Source organism: Magnolia sinica, chromosome 4 (assembly GCF_029962835.1).
Source record: "Magnolia sinica isolate HGM2019 chromosome 4, MsV1, whole genome shotgun sequence".
In the NCBI taxonomy this organism is placed as follows: domain Eukaryota; kingdom Viridiplantae; phylum Streptophyta; class Magnoliopsida; order Magnoliales; family Magnoliaceae; genus Magnolia; species Magnolia sinica.
The window spans coordinates 12,672,662-12,694,164 of NC_080576.1; the positions used below are offsets into that span (position 1 = coordinate 12,672,662).

At 40.7% G+C, this 21,503-nt stretch overlaps 1 protein-coding gene across 2 annotated transcripts in view; it reads left to right on the forward strand.

Moving 5' to 3' along the window:
• The first annotated feature begins 1,804 nt into the window (after positions 1–1,804).
• The window catches only part of LOC131242470 (autophagy-related protein 2), a 36,332-nt gene continuing 16,633 nt past the window's right edge, over positions 1,805–21,503 (forward strand). The window contains exons 1-3 of one of the 2 annotated variants that reach the window (XR_009169643.1): positions 1,805–2,188; positions 3,963–5,047; positions 6,604–6,752. Coding sequence is in view for 1 of the 2 variants with exons in the window: in XM_058241121.1 (XP_058097104.1) it covers positions 1,985–2,188; positions 3,963–5,047; positions 6,604–6,752 (1,438 nt within the window). In the remaining variant the exon portion in view is untranslated. The remainder of the gene's footprint in view (positions 2,189–3,962; positions 5,048–6,603; positions 6,753–21,503) is intronic. The other variant, XM_058241121.1, reaches the window with a different exon arrangement.

Below are 21,503 nucleotides of genomic sequence, written 5' to 3' on the forward strand. Positions count from 1 at the left end.
TTTATGGTGCAACTTGAATTGAACTAAGGTGTCCCCTAGAGTATTATTAACCTTAGTGTTGATTGGGAGTGGCTATGACATGGTTGTACAGTGACACCTATGCCACGTGGTACTCATGTGGATAATATTTAGGATGATTATAACACATGGCTATAGCTTTATACCATTTGATAACTGTTTTTCTATAAAAAAAGGTACATAAATAAATGGACAAAGGGTCATATTCATTCATAAAAGAATATCGTTTGTTGTAAATAGCTGTAGATGTCTTGAAAAAACACATAAGTATCTCTTTAGGAAGAACTCAGTTACTATAAACCGTAGATACCATAACCCGTAAAAAATATATTCTCTTAATTTTCCAAATAAACCATTAATTATACAGTACTCTCGAATATAACTTATTGCTTTGTTTTTCCTGCACATTAAGTATATTGGTATCAAAACTAGATATTTGTTTAATACTTAAATGTATAATTTTTTGTATTGGAATTTAGATTGAGAATTCATTATATCATGAAGGCAAATTGCATATTTCTTTTATTTGTATTTTATAAAATTACTAGACAAAGGACAACAAATCGGTCTTCAAAAATTGACTATTCAAGTAAAACTTTGAATTCCATGAATTTGATTGTCTCGTCATTTTTTCCTCGTCTCCTATTATATGCTAGATTAAATCTTTTCCAACAACATGCATTTTGCCTGCTACCATTACTTAGAGGCCATTAATTAGATGACATCACTAGCAATTCGGAGTCTGAGCTATTTATCATTGGCAGCATGGAAGAAAGGACAACAAGGTGTATAATCCCAAGTCATGCCACGTGACGCGAAAAGATAGCTAATCATGCTTGTTTTTTAGGCCGGTGCCTCAGCTTATTATAAAAACTCTATATGCTGCACCATGATGTATTTGCTTTTTGCCTGTGGTTCATTTATTTTGACAGTTCATATGCGGGTACATACAAAATTCAAGTGGACCACATCATTGGAAAACAACAGGAATGTTTGCCCCTGAAAACTTAAAGTCACGCAACATTGATGATGAAAAATACAAATATCAACTTTATACAAAACTTCAACCGGGCCTAAGAAAGTTTTCAACGGTAGGTGTTCAATACCTACTATTTCCTACGATGTTGTACACTTGAAGGTTGGATCTGCCTTACTTTTGAGCTGATCGCCTAAAATAAGCTTTCAAAATGGATGGACGGCATGGATGAAACGTATTCACCATGATGGAGCCTACACTTGACTTTTCCACCAGCTACCAGTCCGCTGCAAAAATTGCTTAAATCTTAGCCGTGAAACATTGCGCGACAAAAACAAAAACACCGTACAATAGCACAGTACTCTCTACAGTGTCCGCGCGAGACACGCTTTCCATCTTTTCATTCCCACGTAAATGAAACGGCTAACGAAGAAGTGGGAGACATTTCTGGCAATCACCCCACAAACGTAAAAGAGTCACACATGTGAAAGATCCTAGCCGCTCATCAAGCTCTCCCACGTAATATCAAGTAACATATCTAGAAGAAAAGAGTCCAATCTCGTCACCAGCGGGCCAAACGTGCACAAAAGTGGGCCAATGGTCAATTTCACCCAACCGTTGAATTGTTATGCACTTTTGCATCCAACTGATGCTAACATCTAAATCTATTTTGTGACAGAATCTTCAAAGCGGGGATCGGCTGATGAACGGTTCAGATCTATCACAGGTGGGCCCAGTTGCTAAGTCGAGGAGAGAGTGTAGTGCACTTTAGCAGCTCCCACGCAAAACAGTCCGGTTGGATGCGTATGCGAAACAAACTCCTCCCTTTCCCTTCTGCTTCTCAAATCATGTCATCTGTTTCCTCTCTGCCATCCCTTCCTTCTTCGATGGGAGCTTCGAAAAACCTTAGAAACCTGGTTCGGAAACGATCTCCAAACCCTGATTTCAAATCCTAATCCTAGAATTCGGGATTTTGCAGGCCCTGGGGCCATGTTTCGGTGGAACATCGCCAGGTCGGCGGAGGCGATGTTCTCCAGGTGGGCTATCAAGCGCGTATGCAAATTCCTGTTGAAGAAGAAGCTGGGGAAGTTCATACTCGGAGATATTGATCTTGAACAGCTCGACGTCCAGCTTGGCAACGGCACCATCCAGCTCACGGACCTCGCCCTCAACGTCGATTATCTCAACCAGAAGGTAGGCTCCGCAGCATCTACAGCCATCCTCATCCGAATCTCCGTTTGGGATGGTTTATCTTGGTGTTTGGGATTTTGTGAGAATTTTAGCGAATTTCACCAGGGGAGATTTTTTTTTTTTTTTTTCGAAAATTTAATGATTATTCTGGAATTAGAGGAATGCATGTATGACAGAACGTAGAATTTGAAATAAGGAAGACAAGAATGAGAGTTGGATATTAGTTAGATTGGCCTGAATTGCAGCTACATGCGTGTCTTGAGATATGATATTATGTCCCCTAATTTGTGGAAGTTTCATGATGCGTGGTCCACGAGTGTATGATGATGGGAACTGTTGATTAATTTCCGGTCTTTAGTTGGATGGTGGCGATGATCTAACGGCCTTGTTTTTATTATTATTACTATTTTTGAGCATGGCCCATCAAAAATGAAGCAATAATAATCATCATTATATACAAGTGCTATGCGTGCAGTAGAGATCTTTTGGTGCGCTCTTCATAGAACTCCACAAAGTGTTAGCTTCTGTCACCCGTCAAGCACGTCCCAAAAGCCAGGTGGATTCTGTTTTGAACCATGATGATATAATTGACACTAGAGGCTGGTGTTTCTGGACCATTGAATCATGGCTGTAAATACCAATTTCGGAGTGTGACTCTCCTGGGGACTTAAACTACCACAAGACGTTCTGGCCTACATGTGACTGTTTTTTGGACGGTGAATTGTTTCTTTCTGGCCTACATGTGACTGTTTTTTGGACGGTGAATTGTTTCTTTCTCCATCAGGGTATCGGATGATATATAGAATGACAATCCAGATGGGTTTATTTCAATGAAGTAGAATTGAAGTGGCATGGTGGAAGTTGAAGAATTTTATGGAGGGTCCACTCCTGAGGTTGACTCTATAAAGTATTAAAGTTATTACCTGGGTGATAATCATCTTTCCGAATTGTGGTGAATTGGCATTTGCTTTTGCCGAGATCAATGCTCGAGCTTTTGAGTTAGAACAATTTGTCTGGCCATGTTGGTAGAGAAGACCTTCTGATGCAGGACAATTAACCACTTGTTCTAAAAGCTCTAATTGATAGAGCATAGTGAATTAATCCCTTTATCTCATTAGCCCAGGCCCCACATCGCATGGGTTAGGACCTTGGCCAAACCCTTTTCATGGTCCCCATTTCACATGGGTTCTGCTTCACAAGAGCCACCCGCTTCACATGGATGGGGCCCGCCTCACACAAGCCACTCGCCTCACACAGGCTGCCCACCCCGAGTGTGCCCTTGGATCCCACAGGCAACCCGACTCCGAGCCCAGTGTGAAAATGCCCTTGCATTACCTTGCCGACACCTTGGCCAAAGAAGGTGCTAGTGGGTCTCTCTCTCTCTCTCTCTCTCTCTCTAAGGGAATATCCTCGCATCCACAACTTTGATGCATCCATTGTCCTCATAATGTACTTTATGTTTGTTAGAAAAAAACCATTCCCCACCCGTCTTTCTTTTGTCCCCCTCCCCCTTTCCTCCCCGTTTCCCATGCTGTTTGTCTTCTCCTGGAAATCCATTTACTCGATTGAGTTGGAAACTTAAAGAGAGACTAATTCTGTTATTTAAGCATGGCTCTATATCTTTCATCTCCTGTTTTCAAATGGACCTAGTATTATTGTTTATCTACTGACAATTAAGGTCATTATATTCCAACAGATTTTGTGGCATATTCTCTAGCTTCTTTTTAACCACAATTTCTGAAACTAAACAGCTTATAACTATTTCTTTATTTTCCAGTTAGGAGAGACACCAGTCACCGTGAAAGAGGGATCCATTGGCTCCATACTAGCTATAATTCCTTGGAAGGTTAGTAATTGTCAGATTGAAGTGGACGAACTTGAGCTTGTTCTTGCTCCTTGTGCAGGGAGCGATTTACAAGCAGACACAGATAAACTTATTTCGGGTCAAGATGGTAAACAATCTGTGAGGGGCAGTTTAGAAAAGGTAGAGTCTGAAGCGTTTCATGGCAGTGATGGATCCATTTCTCTGGATGTTCACGAAGGAGTCAAGACAATTGCCAAGATGGTTAAATGGTTGCTAACAAGCTTCAATGTAAAAATTAAAAATCTGATTGTTGCTTTTGATCCCTGTTTGGAGAAGGATGATAAGCAATTGGATTCTCATCGAATTCTGGTTCTCCGTATTTCGGAAACAGAATATGGAACGTGTGTGTCTGAAGATTCTAGCACAATTTCTGATTCAAGAGATGACAACTTTCTAGGGATGACTAGATTAACGAACTTTGTTAAGTTCCAAGGAGCAATACTTGAGCTTCTTCAAACCAATTGTGATGGTAATCAGTCACCGATTTCAAGTGCTTCGGGAACAACCTTCAGTGATAGATATACTGGAAGCTCACCTTCAGGTACTACAACTCCAGTTTTGAACGGGGAAATTGGTGGGTTCTCAGGGATGCTGAAATTGAGTATACCTTGGAAAAAAGGTTCTTTGGACATTCGCAAGGTGGATGCAGATCTTACTATCAATCCTGTGGTATTAAGGCTTCAGCCCAGCACCATAAATTGGATCATATTCTCATGGGAATATCTCAAGCATGTGGGTATTGATGGAAGAAGTGATATGCATCACCAAGCTACGGAGTCTGTCTGCCTTAATTCTGCATCTTGCTACCATTCTTTTACCTTGGATTCTGATGTAACAGTGACATCAAGCAGTGAGAAATTGACAGCAGGCATATGTTCTCTCAGTCAGGAAACAACGGTAGATGCTTCATTGCCAGGCCCACATGTGATCTCTAACTGGGTGCCACTATTGATCAGCAAAAACCATGGAGCTGAGGCAGAAACAGAATACTCTGCAAGGTTCGTTTCTTGTTCTATGCTTTACTTCATCAATCTATGCGCCTGGGATCAACTCTGTTTCTGTAATTACCAAAACCCTCAAGGGAGTGAAGTTCTATGGGACCAACTCCTGCTGGTTATTCTTGTGCAGGTTTTGATCTGCCTGAGCAAATCTCACCTAAACACATAATAAGAAATAAAAATACATGCAGTTTCTATTGTAGTTGTATTATGGCTTACTTTCTTTGTACCATAGTAGATCACAACAGGTTCATGAGCTGGCCTCTCTTGTGATTCAAACCCTTGAAATATATCCCTTTCTTTAAGGAAGGGAGGATTTATTAGAAGAGAAATAGAAGAGATTACAATAGAGGGAGGGAATTCCCAATCAACAAAGATTGGAGATGGGATCCTTACCTTGCCAAGCCATCAACTATATCATTTCCTTCCCTAGCGGAATGCATGAAAGAAGCCATTAGATACCCTTTCATTTCCCTAATCTCTTCCATCCATCTTGCCAATCTTTGGGGTTAATCATCCGTAGATTAGGCCCATTTGATACTTTAAAAGACATGCAGACTGGATGGGAAAGAAAATAAGAGGAAAAGAATGGATTTTTTTGCATGCCCCACACGGTTCAAAGGTTGATTTTAATAAGGTTCTCTCTGCAAGAGATGCTTTCTCCCAAAACTCATACACTTTATTTTTTAATTCCAATTTTCCTTGCCGTAAGGCATGTACAAAGAAATATATAATAACTCAATCGTTCTAAATTAAGAAAAGAACTAGAAATGTAAGAATTAGAAATATCATGTATATGTGGTCTTAAATCTCTGATTTCCTTTTATTCTCCCCTATTTATCTATTTCCTATCATATTTCGATCTTCCAAGATATTAATAGATCTTATTAAAGATTCACCAAGATATTAATGTATCCTATTAAAGATCATCTAAGACACAAATATCTAAGAATAGAAAACCATTTATGACATAAATCCCTTGAAAGTATCCCTTGAGAACGTTTATTAAATAAAGACTTCAAAGAATCAAAGCTAGGATCACACAAACGATCCGTGTCTCTTGAAAATCTCTAAGAACAACTCAACATATGAGGCCCATTGGATGGGCCGTAGGACTTGCAAATTGGGCTTTTGGGGCCCAAATCTTCATAAAGTCAAACAGAGCCACAAACTCCTCATCTCGACCCTGACAGGGCCTGTGATAGCATGCCAAACCTTGCCTTGATTATCCTGAATGTTTCCCTATCCCTGCCGGCCTCCAATTTTCTCTAGAACTATCACCAATATTAAGCTTCTACATACCATTAAGCCATATTCTGATTTGAAAATTGAAGTTTCAATATCCGGCATGTATGGTTTCTGCTGATTTTATTGGTCAGGCCTTGAGGAATTTAGGGTGTTCACTATTTACATCACCTATGAAAGGAAAGAAAGCTTTGACTTTTTTTGAAAGTGATCAAAGAATGCCTATTTTTTCAAATCTTCATATCGTCAATGACTTCTCCTGAACCTGTAGAAGGTTTCTGTTCAACGCATTGAACTGTTTTCTTTTGCAGCATTGATCAATTTTTTGAATGCTTTGATGGAATGAGGAGTTCCCAAGCAGCTTTAGCCAACACTGGTATATGGAACTGGAGCTGTTCCGTTTTCAGTGCAATAACAGCTGCATCCAGCTTGGCTTCTGGGTCTGTGCATATCCCATCTGGTAAGTACTTATTATTGTTTGTATTCATTCTTCCCGTATGCTGTAAGTATTACTAATTGAATTATATCAGTTGCATACATCATCAATTGCCTCTGTTGTTTTTGGCCCTAGCTGTACACATTTCTCTTTCATTTATATACTTATGGTACCTTTGGACTACTGAATTGTGTCCCTCTACGATCAGTTAGCTCATGTGTACTTTTTTCTTCATTTTGTTGAAAGATAACTGGAATTTTATTAAAAAGAAAACCAAAAACAAATTACAAACAAACCGAGCCAAGCCGCAGAGATAGTGGCCCAGCTGATCGCAAGAAAAAGAAGATTACAACCCTTCAAGTTTATCAATTGTGGAGGCCCACTCTATAATTAACAGCCTCACCCTTTGGGAAATAGCCTCTGCCAACTTGCTCTCATTATGCAAGCATCTACCATTTCTTTCTTCCCACATGGACCACCATGCAGCGAGTAAGGACATTCTCCATATCAGTGTCCTTTGTTTACCCAAATTCACTCCGTGCCAAGCTTTTAAGAGATTGCCTGCTGTTGAAGGAAAAGACCACAATACTCTGAATTGAGACAAAATATCTGTCCAAATCAGATTAACGAAATGACAGTGAACATATAAGTGGTCCACTGTTTCCTTGTTTCCCATGCAGCAAAGGCAAATATTCGGAATAATCGTCACTCTCTTTCGATTTTTGAAGGTTATCCACTGTCAATACCTTCTTTTTGCCCACTAACCAACCAAATGCCTTAATCTTGGGGGGAACCTGATAATGCTGAACATGCTTTGTCAGCGCCTCCTCTCCGGATGCAGGATCCTTGCTAAGAAAAGCATAGAAAGACCGGACCGAGAAAACACTTGACTTGTCAAGTCTCCAAAGCATACTATCCGAGGATGAAGGATCCCGGCGACAAATATGAATACGATTCAAGAGAGCCACAAATTCCTCAACCTCCTTATCCTGAAGGTATCTTCTACAAGGTGGTTCCCAAACTACCTCTCCCCCAACTAAGGAGAAACCCTCGGAAACAACAATGGATGGATTCGGAGGAAGGCGATAAATCCGAGGGAAGTCAACTTTCAACGGAGCATCTCCCTCCCAAACCTCTTCTCAAAAATGAATTCTCTCACCGTTTCCAAGAGAAAATCCGACTCCTTCAAGAAACGCCGACTTTATGGATATCACACCTTTCCATGAGGCTGACGATTTATAAATGGAGTATCTAGTCCATTACCCTTCCTCCGAACATCCATACTTTTGATAATCTTATTCCAAAGCGCCTCGTCCTCCTTCCCAAGCCTCCAAAGGCACTCACCTTGCCAAATTCATATTTTTGAGGTCTTTTATGCCAGCCCCACCGTCTTGGAAAGGCTTGCAAACCTCGTTCTAACCAACGTGGTGAAATTTCTTTTTGTCTTCCATCCTGTGCCATAGGAAGTCACGTCGCAACTTCTCAAGCCTTGTCAAAACCAAAGCTGGACATTTAAATGCTGACATGAAGTAAAGTGGGTGATTCGAAAGAGTCGCCTTGGTAAAAGTGTTGCGATCGCCAAGAGAGAGATACCTGCTTTTCCATCTAGTTAAGTACATCTTGAACTTATCAATCACCTTATCGCAATTCGCATGGATATTTTGGGGGCTTACCTATACAAGGAGGAAGGCCCACAAAAGAGATCAGAAGTACACCTGCCACACACCCAAAGGTCTCCTCTTCCTCTATATGCACCCCGAACATCTTACTTTTTGACATATTGACCTTTAACTCCTCTTCCTCTATATGCACCCCGAACATCTTACTTTTTGACATATTGACCTTAAGACCTGAAGTTGCCTCAAAACACCAAACAATAGTTCTCAAATTACCCACTTTTACCATATCGGCGTTGCAAAACAAAAGAGTATCATCCGCAAATTGAATATGGGATATCGGGATTACCATTCCTTCCACCTTAAATATGCTAATTATACATTCCTCTTGACCTTTATTCAACATCCTTGACAAAGCTTCACCAACTATGACAAAAAGGAAAGGAGATAGTGGGTTGCCTTGCGAAAGACCTCTCGAGCTACTAAGGAAATCTTTGGGAGATCCGTTGAGCAATATTGAAACTAGCGCCAAACCCACACATTCCCTTTCCACTTCCTCCATTTGTCTCTGAACCCAAGCCATTGTAGCATATGCTCCAAGTAGCCCCAATCTACATGTTCATAAGCCTTTTCTAGGTCCAACTTGCAAATAATGCCTTTTGACCTCGATCTATTCCTTGAGTCCAAGATTTGTGAACAATTAGAGTGCTATGAAGAATTTGCCTATCGGAGATGAAAGCACTTAGATTTTTAGAAATAATATTTCCTAAGACCCACCTACAAATGAGATAACAGAACTTCACCCAAAATTTTATGCATGCCACCAATGAAGCTAATAGGCCTAAAGTCCTTCAAAGTTTCTGCGCCTGAAACCTTCGGGATTAAAGCCATAAAGAAGGCACCAAGATCTTTGGAGAGTCGACCTCTATCAAAAAATTCTACTGTGAAATTCATAACATCTGCTTTAATTGTCTCCCAAAAGTTTTGGTAAAACACCATTGGGTACCCGTATGAACCAGGGACTTTTATCTCCTCCTAAGGAATTCACCGCATTTTTCACTTCTTCTGAAGAGAAGAGTGTCTCAAGGGCATTATCTTCGTCAGCCAATAAACGCTCTTAAACTGCAGAAGATTCAACCTCGGCCTAGTCCAATCTTCACCCTTGAGAAGATGATTGAAGAATTGAGTAACCTTGTCAGTAATGTGATCTTTATCTTTGATCTAGATCCCATTAACCATAATACTACTGATCTTGTTGACCCTTGCACGTGCACGAGCCACACTACGGAAAAATTTGGTGTTTTTATCTCCTTCTTTGATCCATACGTTCTGCGATCTTTGTTGCTATTTAATTGATCTTCCAAAACCTTGGCCGAATAAATTTGGGTTAGTTGCGATTTCTTAACCTTATCTTCCAACAAAAGGGTGCCTTCCTCCGCTTTCCCGTCGATGGCTTGAAGATCCGAAAGAATGCTAGCTATTTCCATCTCCCTCTTACTGAGTTCAACCCTCTTCTAGGTCTTGATTTTTTTTAATCTTTGAGTAATTTTAGCTTGCAGTAAAGCCTAAAAACCGCATACCCTTCGACGTCAAAACCTGACCACCAATCCTTAATTAATTGGGAAAATCTCTCGATCTTTAGCCAAGAGGTTTCAAACTTGAACGGTTTTAGACCCTAGTGTTCTTCGTCTATTACAAGTAGCACCAGATAGTGATCAAAAGTTGGTTTTGGGAGGGCACGCGACAAAACTAAAGGAAACTTTTCGATCCATTCTTGCGAGATAAGAAATCTATCCAATCTTGACATTATCGGATTTGATTGCCCATTCAACCCGGTAAATTTACCACCTTGTAGCAGTAGATCAATTAATTTGTGCTGGTCAATCCAATATGAAAAAGCATGCATACCAGCAGTGACGCTACCTCCATTCGAACTCTCCTCGGAGTAGCGAGTGATGTTAAAGTCACCCCCGATACACCACGAACCACTGAATTTTAATTTGCTTGCATTTAACTCCTCTTAGAACTCGCTTCTTCTAGCTTCCAAATTCGGACTATAAACGGACGTGAGAAGCCAACAAAATCTTGATGAAACCTCTTTTAAAATCACTGAAATGGAGAATGCACCTCTCCAGCAATCCATCTTGGACCAGGCTAACATATTCCATGCCACCACCCCTCCCCCTGATTTGCCCATTGCATTGAGAGCAACCCAATTGATGGCCTTAATCTTCCACAGAGTGCCCAAAAGCTTGTTTATGAAAATTTGGACCTTCAATTGAACGTTTCCTGAAAGCAGATCACCTTTTCTTTGCTTCTCCCACAAACATCTTTTATTAACCTTCTCTTGTGCTTGGACCCCACTCCCTTGACATTCCATGATAATATCTTCATCTAGGAATAAATTTGCCCCTTTTCCCCTGCCTTACACCCTCCGCTCTCTCCCCAGTAGAGAAAGGAGGACTCGATGCAAGGCTTACCGGTTCCTTGTTGCTCACAAATGATTTGAGGGCCTTCTTAAGGGATCTAGATCCAACCAAAACTCGCTTGCCTGCTTCCACACACTGGAATATGAAAGTGCCCTGGTTTGTCAATTAGTGTGATCATTGAGTCAGCCAGACAGAGGAGCCCCATAGGAAGAATGATCAAGCGTCTGCCTCAACTGGATGTGTGCCCGAACTCGTCACAGTTAAATCTTAGCCTCACATCTCATGTCCCAAAACACTAGGTACTTAAATCCCTTAAAATTGAATAGAACACCCTAAGGTTTTGTGGTTAGAAAACTTTTCCAAACTTCAGGAAAAATCTTTAAGTTTTCTACCCTTTGTCGATTTATCGATACATGGATCGATGAAATCGAACCTTGTTATCGATGTCCTCGAAGCTCACTCGACATTATTGAAATGAGGACATAAGATGTCTAGCAACCACAAAGATCTCTGGATGGAATTATCAATGTATCAATAGATGGTTCGATATCATCGAAATTCGAAACTCGAGTCCATCGAGTAGACTCGATAAAATCGACATCAGGTCTGTTGTGTCCAAAATGCTACTAAGGCAAATCATGTAATCCTCGATATATCGAAGAGCTTCTCGATATCCTCAGAATTCAAATCTCGATGATATCGGAAGCCCTTCGATGATATCGGATTGGGACACATATCTATCCAACAAGTTTTTTCAGATTGTTTTTCTTGGATTGAGGGTCACTTGATAAAATCGATATTCAAATATTGATCATATCGAGGCATGGTCGATGTCATCGAAAGTGGACAAAAACTGTCCAGCAAGCTTATAAGAAAATTCCTTGGAATTATTGATGAATCGACACTGCCCTCGATATCATCGATATTCAAATTCCGATGATATCGAGTGATGTTCGATCATATCATATACCTGAAATATTTCAAAGGCAAGTGCTCTTACATTTTTAAATGTCGAGGAATCGAACCTCATGTTGATGAAATCGGAGTTCGAAATCCGATGACATCGACGCACGATCGATTTCCTCGACCAATTGGCAAAAGATTTCAAAAGCGTTTGACAGTTGAGTTCGTGTCATCGAGTGGCCAGTCGATGCTATTGAGAGTATACACTCGATGATATCGACCCTGCTCGATGATATTGAACTCTGTAAAAAATGTGACTATTTTATATCTGTTGGAACCTTTTGCTTATTTAACGAGAGCTTGCCCTTGGTTGTTGGTAGAGAAAATAGAGATTGCTTTTGTATGTTTTACCCTAGATCATATACCCTAAGCCTTTTCTCTCATGGAAGTTCATCCTCCAATCCACCCTCATCATTGACATTCAATAGAGTGGATTGGGGAATGAACTTCCGCATTCAAGGATCCTGCAGCTACTACCTTAATGACAAATCATTAAGCTGGGATGCCTTGAATGCATAGATGATTGGAATCGCTCTATCTCACATAGATGATTGGAATCGCTCTATCTCCCTTATAGGAAAACATTTAATAGAGTAGGATTTCATCATAACCTTGACCCAACTCGTCGCCATATATTGGTACATCTTCTGAGTTGTGGTTCAAGGGAGCTGAAGATTCTTCGTCATCAAAGGAGGAGATCTTCATCAACGCGCTGAATGAGGCTCATCTACTTATCTGTAAGTCATTAGAGTCCAGAGGACCCTTGTGATCATTCCTTCTGTAGGATTGGGTCTAAGGGGTTTCTCACCCCTTGCAAATCCTCATAGGAGGCCTCCGGCAGGAGTGTACATGGGGGTGCTTTGTGTTGACCCTTGTTCTATGGAGAACATAAACTCTTAGGTCCTTGCGTAGGTCTTTGACTTGTGTGGTCTAAAACTTGGGTGCTTTGTGTTGACCCTTGCTCATGGGAGCATAAACTGGTGAGGTTCCTTGTGTGAATCCTTGGCCTATGTGGCCTAAAAGTCGGGTGCTGTGTGTTGACCCTTGCTCATGGGAGCATAAAGTGTGTCGTGTAGACACGTTGTGTCAGCCTAAGTGTAGGTTGTACTGGTTAGAGGTGAACCTGATTTAAAACCTTCGGTTTGAGGTGAACCTGTTGTGAAACCTCCGTTAATGAGATCCGGTACACTCAAGGGTTGAGTGCGTCCGCTGGAAGTGGAGTAGACAAGTAGTCGAACCATTATAAAAATGACTGTGTTTGATATTGCTATTACCTTCCATTACTTGTGTGATTTCCTTAAATGCTTTCATATTTGATTATCTGAGATCACATCTCACACACAGTCACATCCATCATAAACTATGATTTGCATCTTGTTTATCTTTCAAATAGTTTTATGACTGGATCCTCTATTTGGCTTGGAAGCCATTAGAGTTACTCTGAAGAAATCCTGATGCATGCATATTTACTCAGGATAAGATTGATAGGATTTTAAATAACCATAAAATATTAAAAAGTCCTATTCACCCCCCTCTAGGACATATTGGCATATTCCTACTTCAACTAAAGCGGTCATTACCGCAATTTCAATTGGTATCAGAGCGGGTCTCTCTTAAGGGCTTCACCGCACAGAGAGTGATCTTAACCGAAGTTGGTAATATGGCCAAAGGAGAGGGCTCATCGGTCACTAGACCTCCAGTATTTGATGGATCAAATTATGCATACTGGAAGGCTAGAATGCATTACTTTCTGAGATCTTTTGATCATGATGTTTGGGATATAGTTGAAAGAGGATATGTGCCAACTGATCAAATCGTACTTGAAAATGACACAACTATCACCAAACCAAAAGCCAAAGAGATGTGGATAGTATTCGATAAAGAAAAGCAAACCTCTGAAGCTAAAGCTATGAATGCTATCTACCGTGTTGTGTCCCAAGAAGTTTTCAATCAAATCAGTATGTGTGGGACAGCCAAAGAAGCATAGGACTTGTTGCAAACAACCCATGAAGGAACAAGCACTATGAAGAGATCCAAACTGTAACTCCTAACATCATAGTTTGAAAGTCTCAAAATGGAAGAGCATGAGACCTTCATGGAGTTTTTCACAAAACTGAACATCATTTGCAACTCCATAGGTGGATTAGGTGAAAAAGTTCCGGTTCCAAAAATCTGTAGGAAAATACTAAGATCATTACCGAAACGGTTTAATCCTAAAGTAACAACCATTGAAGAGTGTAGAAACATAGATGAAATAAAAGTAGAAGAACTAGTAGGTTCCCTAGAAACATTTGAACTACACTTCAAACAAACCCCTAAATCCAAAACTACTGTCTTCAAAACTTCAAAGAATACAACAAATGAGGACATTGAAAGTGAAAGAGAGAACGAAGATGAAGAAGTGGCCTTGTTGGCACAACGTTTCAGAAAGTTCTTTCAGAAAAATCGTGGCCGTCTATTTAAAAGAAGACAGGTGGACAACAAACATTTCACAGGTAAATATGGTAAAAAGTCCAAGGAACCATAATGTTATACCTGTCAAAAGTTTGGACACCTGTCCACCGAATGCCCGAATAGGAAAACCAAAGGAAAAGCGATGGCAGCTACATGGGATGATATGAAAGAGTCAAACTCAGAATGTAGTGACTCAGAGAGCGATGGAGACAAGAAATCTCTAAAAATTCTTATGGTCTCCACTGGCCCAACCATTCCCATTGAAACCGAGAATGTTGAAGAACCGCAAGCCACTAAATCATTTCCATCAGATGATGAAGAAACTGAGAAGGAAGAAGAGGAACAGGATAAACTACAGGATGCTTACAATCAACTCGACATTCATACCATCAATATCCTTAAAAGACTTGGAATAACTGAAAATAAAAATGAATTGCTGCAAAAAGATCTGGATAAAACATTGGTAATCAATACACACCTAATTAATGATTTACAGCAATACCACTCAGATAATGATAGACTAGAAAGAATCAATATCTTCCTTAAATCCGAGTCTGAAAAACTAAACAAACAGGTTGAGCTCTTAAAAGATAAGAACATGCTCCTTCAAAATGAAAATCACACACTCCTGTTTAATTTAGAAGAATCCAGAAAATCAGCTAAGCTAAACTATAAATTTTCCCAGAGTGGTGAGAAATTAGAAAAACTCTTAGGTATGGGAAGACCCGGAAAAGACAAGAGTGGCTTAGGATTTGATAAGTTTAAAACAAAATATGGAAATGCAGCACAAATGGCTGAAAAATCTGCTGCTTTAGGAAGTAAAGCAAGAACTACTGTTTGTCATTCATGTGGTGATTTTGGTCATTATAAGTTTGAATGCATATTACTTGGGAGGACTCAACATAATTCTGGTCAAAATCATATAGGTAAACACAGACCAACCAGAAGAACGATACAAAATGTTAGGAGTCCACCTAGGAATATGGATAGAAGAAATACAGATCCATCACCACCCAGAATGACTAACAGAATGAAGGAGTTATTGAATCAAGTGGCAGAATTAAACAAGAAAACAAATGAATGTGTGAGACAAGGAAAGACGATTCAGTTGCGCAACTTGATTAAAGAAACTAAAACTATCACAATTAAAAATCCTGTCACAAAATGGGTAGTGAAAGAAAAGAAAAATTGCCTTGTTACTCACTCAAATCATATAATAGGCAATGATACTGAGTGGTACCTGGATGGCGGATGCTCAAGACATGTCACAGGTGACAAATCCCTTTTTCAAATTATGTAGATCTTAATGATGGGATAGTCACCTATGGAGACGGAAGCACTGCCAAGGTAATTGGTCAGGGAATTATCAAAGGAATAAACTCGCTCAAAAATGAGAATGCCTTTTGCATAAAAGGATTGACACAATCTTCTGAGCATTTCTCAAATATGTGACAGTGAGCATGTGATTACATTCAACAAACAAGAATGCGAAATCCTAGATCTATCAGGTAAACCAGTAATGAAGGGTTGTCGCACAAATAACCACTGCTATGTCATTAAAAGCAAAGGAAGGACTGATCCATATGCTTAGAAACATTTGAGCATGAAAAAACATGTCCAGGTCTTGCATCTGGATCTGGATAGATGTTGAAAAGATGCAATTTTGATGAACTTTTAACGATACATCTGAGGTTCCTCACCTCAATCTTTTTGTATATAAACATCCTGATGTTTGTAATTTTTGGATTGTACAATGCTTGTACAAAATTTTGCTGTGTATACTGGTTGATTCAAGATATACTATATTATACATGAAAGTTTGTCGAAATGTGGAACAATGAAAAATATTCACCTTCGATATGTTTGTCGATAAATCATGTGGACTCTCGATTAAATTGACCAAGAATCGATATCATCGACGCCTCTTTGGATTGGGAAAAGTCACATGATCGAGAATGTTATCGAAGACAGCCTTAATAACATTGAATGGGGTCCATCGATATCATCGAAACAATGTTCGATAATATCAAAGTGTGCCCCCGATAAAAGACGCTCGAGCGGGAAAATGGCATTTCACTTCCAAAAATCAATTTTTTTTCTTTCCCTGCTCGTTCCTTACAGCCCGTCTGCACGAAGCTTCACCAGGGAGTCCTAGACGTCATTCAAATCCAGTAATACCTCTTTCATTCCCTCCTCACGTCAAGATTTCATCTTGCTCTTTTTGGGTATTTCTTGATTTTCAAGAGAAGTTCTGTCCGTTCATCTTCAAATTCATCAAACCCTTCTCTGTGAGTATCGGCAAATGGGAAAGGACAAAGGGAAATTGTCCGGTCCTGGAGAATCTTCGAGATCCTCTAGGCAAAAGGTTCTTGCTCCAAGGGAAAGGGCAAGGGCACCTGAACGTGGGACTCCTACTCGCCAGCGCACAAGGCAGACATCGCGCGGCAGGTCCCAATCTGAAGCATTGGCCCCTCCTCCTGCTAGAGTCAATCCGGCGTTGGCCAGATATACTGGAAGGAAGTTAGTTCTTGAAGGGAGGGTAGATAGGGAATGTCTAAAACCCTATAATCTGGAACCCCTATTAGCCGAAATTGGCTGGCTACCTCTCCTTGATTTTGGCGGTCCATATCACTATGAACGGACCTACAACTTCTTTGCATCCAATCACTCTCCCGTGCTTGAACCTCCGTCCATCACTGTTTCTGTTGATAGTGATGATGTAGAAATTACTCCTGCATCCGTTGCAAACATTTTTGGCCTTACTCTGTCACTTGTCGGTCTCCCAAACATGGACCTTGAGAATGTTGAAACCCGGTTCATGGTTACAAAATTTCTCTGTCATGGTCGTGATATTCCCTGGTACCAAGGCAATGCGCTAAAAGCAAAATTCATGGAACCACGGTATCGTGTTCTACATGGCATCTTTGCCTCCAACATCTATCCTCGTGGTACCAATCGTGCCGACCTCACTGGATTCATGGCCATGATAGTCTATTCTGTAGCCATAGGGATCAAAATCTGCCTTCTTTCCTTGATTGTTCATCAGCTAGTATATGCGATTCATACCTCTTGGGATGTGCATTTGCCCTATCCTTGGATCATTCACACTGTGTGCAATGCGATCGGTCTTCCAACAACAAACGATCCGGAACTTCCACTTCAACACTTCAACAAGAACAACATTAGAAGAATGGATTTAAAGTTCCACAATTTTCCGAAGACCTACCCGAGGAAAGCATTCACGAAGAAGAAGATCGTGGTGAAGGGGATGCTCTAGCTAAAAGCGCTGGTATAGCTGAAGGTGACCCTCTTGCGCCCCAACAAACTCCGTCCTCATTCGAACCCGGGCATGCAAAAAGGTTCAAGCTCCATCAGGATTTGGAGCAGCACTGCGAGAAGTTACCCAGCTAAAGGAGTCCGTGAATGCAAGGTTCACTGTCTTGGAAAGATTGGTGAATGGGGTGCAGCAGTTGGTGCAACAATTGGTGAATCTGATCACCTGCAGACGCGATGATACAACACCGTCCTCCTCCGCACCTCCGCCATAGTATAGACAATCTGTGTGCCGTCACATACACCCTACTCTCATCTCAACGTATGGGCATGAGTATCTTTTTGAATGCCCTACGATCACATGAGTGTATGTGATGGCTTACTAACTTGCATAGTCTGACAAGTTTTTTGCTTTTGGATATGTATATGACCATGGATGGGCTAGATACTTGTGTTTGTCTTTGGGTGCCCATGGATGGGCTTGGTTTTTTTTTTTTTGTTTGGGATGGAGGTTATTCTACTGCCAACCTAGGGTAGTACATGTTTTGGATGATGTGTTCTATGTTGTTTATAATTCATTATATTTATTGCCATGTTTATATTTTGCGATCCCCTGTGTTATCTGGTTTATATCGATTGTGGTGTGTGATGCGTGTGATGCTTGATCTTTATCTCCATATTTTCTGCTTACTACATTGCTCTTCTTTGCTCTTATATGCATACATGTTTTCTGTAATGAGATGTTCTTGTACATCTATCTATTATGCTTATGCTATTTGACTTTTGGTTCTCCCATATGCTTCAACTTCAGTCAATATCCATTATTACATTATCCTTTGCCAATGATTGAGAAAAAGGGGGAGAACAAATCCACACCCCGAAGGAAAATTGTGTGTGTATCTGTATGTATGGATGGTGGTGCAGGTGGTAGGGGGAGCAGCTGCAAGGAGACGAGGAGATTACTGTTAGGGGGAGCAACTACTGAATAACTACTGAATGTGTGTGTGCTCACTAGATAACTTTGTAAAATTGTGTAAAGATCATGTACACACAATTTAGGGTGTTTGTCTAGACGTTCTAGGGTGTTTTGGTGTTTTGTCACGTAATTGACAAAGGGGGAGATTGAAAGTGCCCTGGTTTGTCAATTACTGTGATCGTTGAGTCAGTCAGACAGAGGAGCCCCATAGGAAGAATGATCAAGCGTCCGCCTCAATTGGATGTGTGCCCGAACTCGTCACAGGTAAATCTTAGCCTCACATCCCATGTCCCAAAACACCAAGTACTTAAATCCCTTAAAATTGAATAGAACACCGTAAGGTTTTGTGGTTAGAAAACTTTTCCAAACTTCAGGAAAAATCTTTAAGTTTTCTACCCTTTGTCGATTTATCGGTACATGGATCGATGAAATCGAACCTTGTTATTGATGTCCTCGAAGCTCACTCAACATTATCGAAATGAGGAGAAAAGATGTCCAGCAACCACAAAGATCTCTGGATGGAATTATCGATGTATCGATAGACGGTTTGATATCATCGAAATTTGAAACTCGAGTCCATCGAGTAGACTCGGTAAAATCGACATCAGGTCTGTTGTGTCCAAAATGCTACTAAGGCAAATCATGTAATCCTCGATATATCGAATAGCTCCTTGATATCTTCGGAATTCAAATCTCGATGATATCGGATTAGGACACATCTATCCAGCAAGTTTTTTCAGGTTATTTTTCTTGGATCGAGGGTCACTCGATAAAATTGATATTCAAATATCGATCATATCGAAGCATAGTCGATGTCATCGAAAGTGGATAAAAACTGTCCAGCAAGCTTATAGGAAAATTCCTTGGAATTACGATGAATCGACACTGCCCTTGATGTCATCGATATTCAAATTCCGATGATATCGAGTGATGTTCGATCATATCATATACCTGAAATATTTTAAAGGCAAGTGCTCTCACATTTTCAAATGTCGAGGAATCGAACCTTGTGTCGATGAAATCGGAGTTCGAAATCCAATGACATCGACGCACGATCGCTTTCCTCGACCAGTTGACAGAAGATTTCAAAAGTGTTTGACAGTTGAGTTCGTGTCATCGAGCGGCCAGTCGATGCTATCGAGAGTATACGCTCGATGATATCGATCTTGCTCGATGATATCAAACTTTGTTAAAAATGTGACCGTTTTATATCCGTTGGAACCTTTTGCCTATTTAATGAGAGCTTACCCTTGGTTGTTGGTAAGGAAAATAGAGAGTGCTTTTGTGTGTTTAACCTTAGATCATATACCTTAAGCCTTTTCTCTCATGGAAGTTCATCCTCCAATCCACCCTCATCATTGACATTCAATAGAGTGGATTGGGGAATGAACTTCCGCATCAAGGATCCTGTAGCTACTACCTTAATGGCAAATCATTAAGCTGGGATGCCTTGAATGCATAGATGATTGAAATCGCTCTATCTCCCTTATAGGAAAACATTTAATAGAGTAGGATTCCATCATAACCTTGACCCAACCCGTCGCCATGTATTGGTACATCTTCTGAGTTGCGGTTCAAGGGAGCTGAAGATTCTTCGTCATCAAAGGAGGAGATTTTCATCAATGCGCTGAATGAGGCTCATCTACTTATCTGTAAGTCATTAGAGTCCAGAGGACCCTTGTGATCATTCCTTCTGTAGGATTGGGTCTAAGATGTTTCTCACCCCTTGCAAGTCCTCATAGGAGGCCTCCGGCGGGAGTGTACGTGGGGGTGCTTTGTGTTGACCCTTGCTCTGTGGAGAGCATAAACTCTTAGGTCCTTGTGTAGGTCCTTGACTTGTGTGGTCTAAAACTTGGGTTCTTTGTGTTGACCCTTGCTCATGGGAGCATAAATTGGTGAGGTTCCTTGTATGGATCCTTGGCCCGTGTGGCCTAAAAGTCGGGTGCTGTGTGTTGACCCTTGCTCATGGGAGCATAAAGTGTGTCGTGTAGACACGTTGTGTCAGCCTAAGTGTAGGTTGTACTGGTTAGAGGTGAACTTGATTTAAAACCTCCGGTTTGAGGTGAACCTGTTGTGAAACCTCCGTTAGTGAGATCCAGTACACTCAAGGGTTGAGTGTGTCCGCCGGAAGTGGAGTAGACAAGTAGTCGAACCACTATAAAAATGACTGTGTTTGAGATTGCTATTGTCTTCCATTACTTGTGTGATTTCCTTAAATGCTTTCATATTTGATTATCTGAGATCACATCTCACACACAGTCACATCCATCATAAACTATGATTTGCATCTTGTTTGTCTGTCAAATAGTTTTATGACTGGATCCTCTATTTTGGCTTGGAAGCTATTAGAGTTACTCTGAAGAAATCCTGATGCATGCATATTTACTCAAGATAAGATTGATAGGATTTTAAATAACCATAAAATATTAAAAAGTCCTATTCACCCCCCTCTAGGACATATTGGCATATTCCTACTTCAACTAAAGCGGTCATTACCGCAATTTCAGAATAGGGCAACATAGTCTTCCGGGCAATCACCGAATGAAAGCCCTATCAATCTTCCCGTGTGGCCCATAGCATCCTTGATCTATTTCTTCCTGCGAATAACCTCAATCAACTTGGCCATCTAAAGATCCGAGTCGTCCTTTAACACTTGTAAGCTTGACTCTTTGGTTGAATTCCTTTACTTGAAGCAGCTCCACCTCGAGGACTTCTTTACCTTTCTCTTTCGAGCTTGCCGAGCCTAGAGGCATCTGGAAAGAGAGCTACTAGAGCTTGCTCCGACACCGCTTCCCGACAGGTTCTGGAGTAAGGAGAATCACACTTGGATGATGCAAGGCAATTTGTAGGCCAGGATGAAAAATCTTCATTGCTTCGGCAAAATGTGTCCCCTTGAAGGATTTCTGGTAATAAAGTTAATTTTTTAGAGGAAAGGGTCTTATATTCTTTGCACGAGTGCAGTATAAGTATAGAAGTCACACGAGCCAAGGTGTGCATAAGATTCGCATGCTGGAAAACATCACACATGGATGGATTTATCGTCAGGCTGACACGTCTCTTCTAC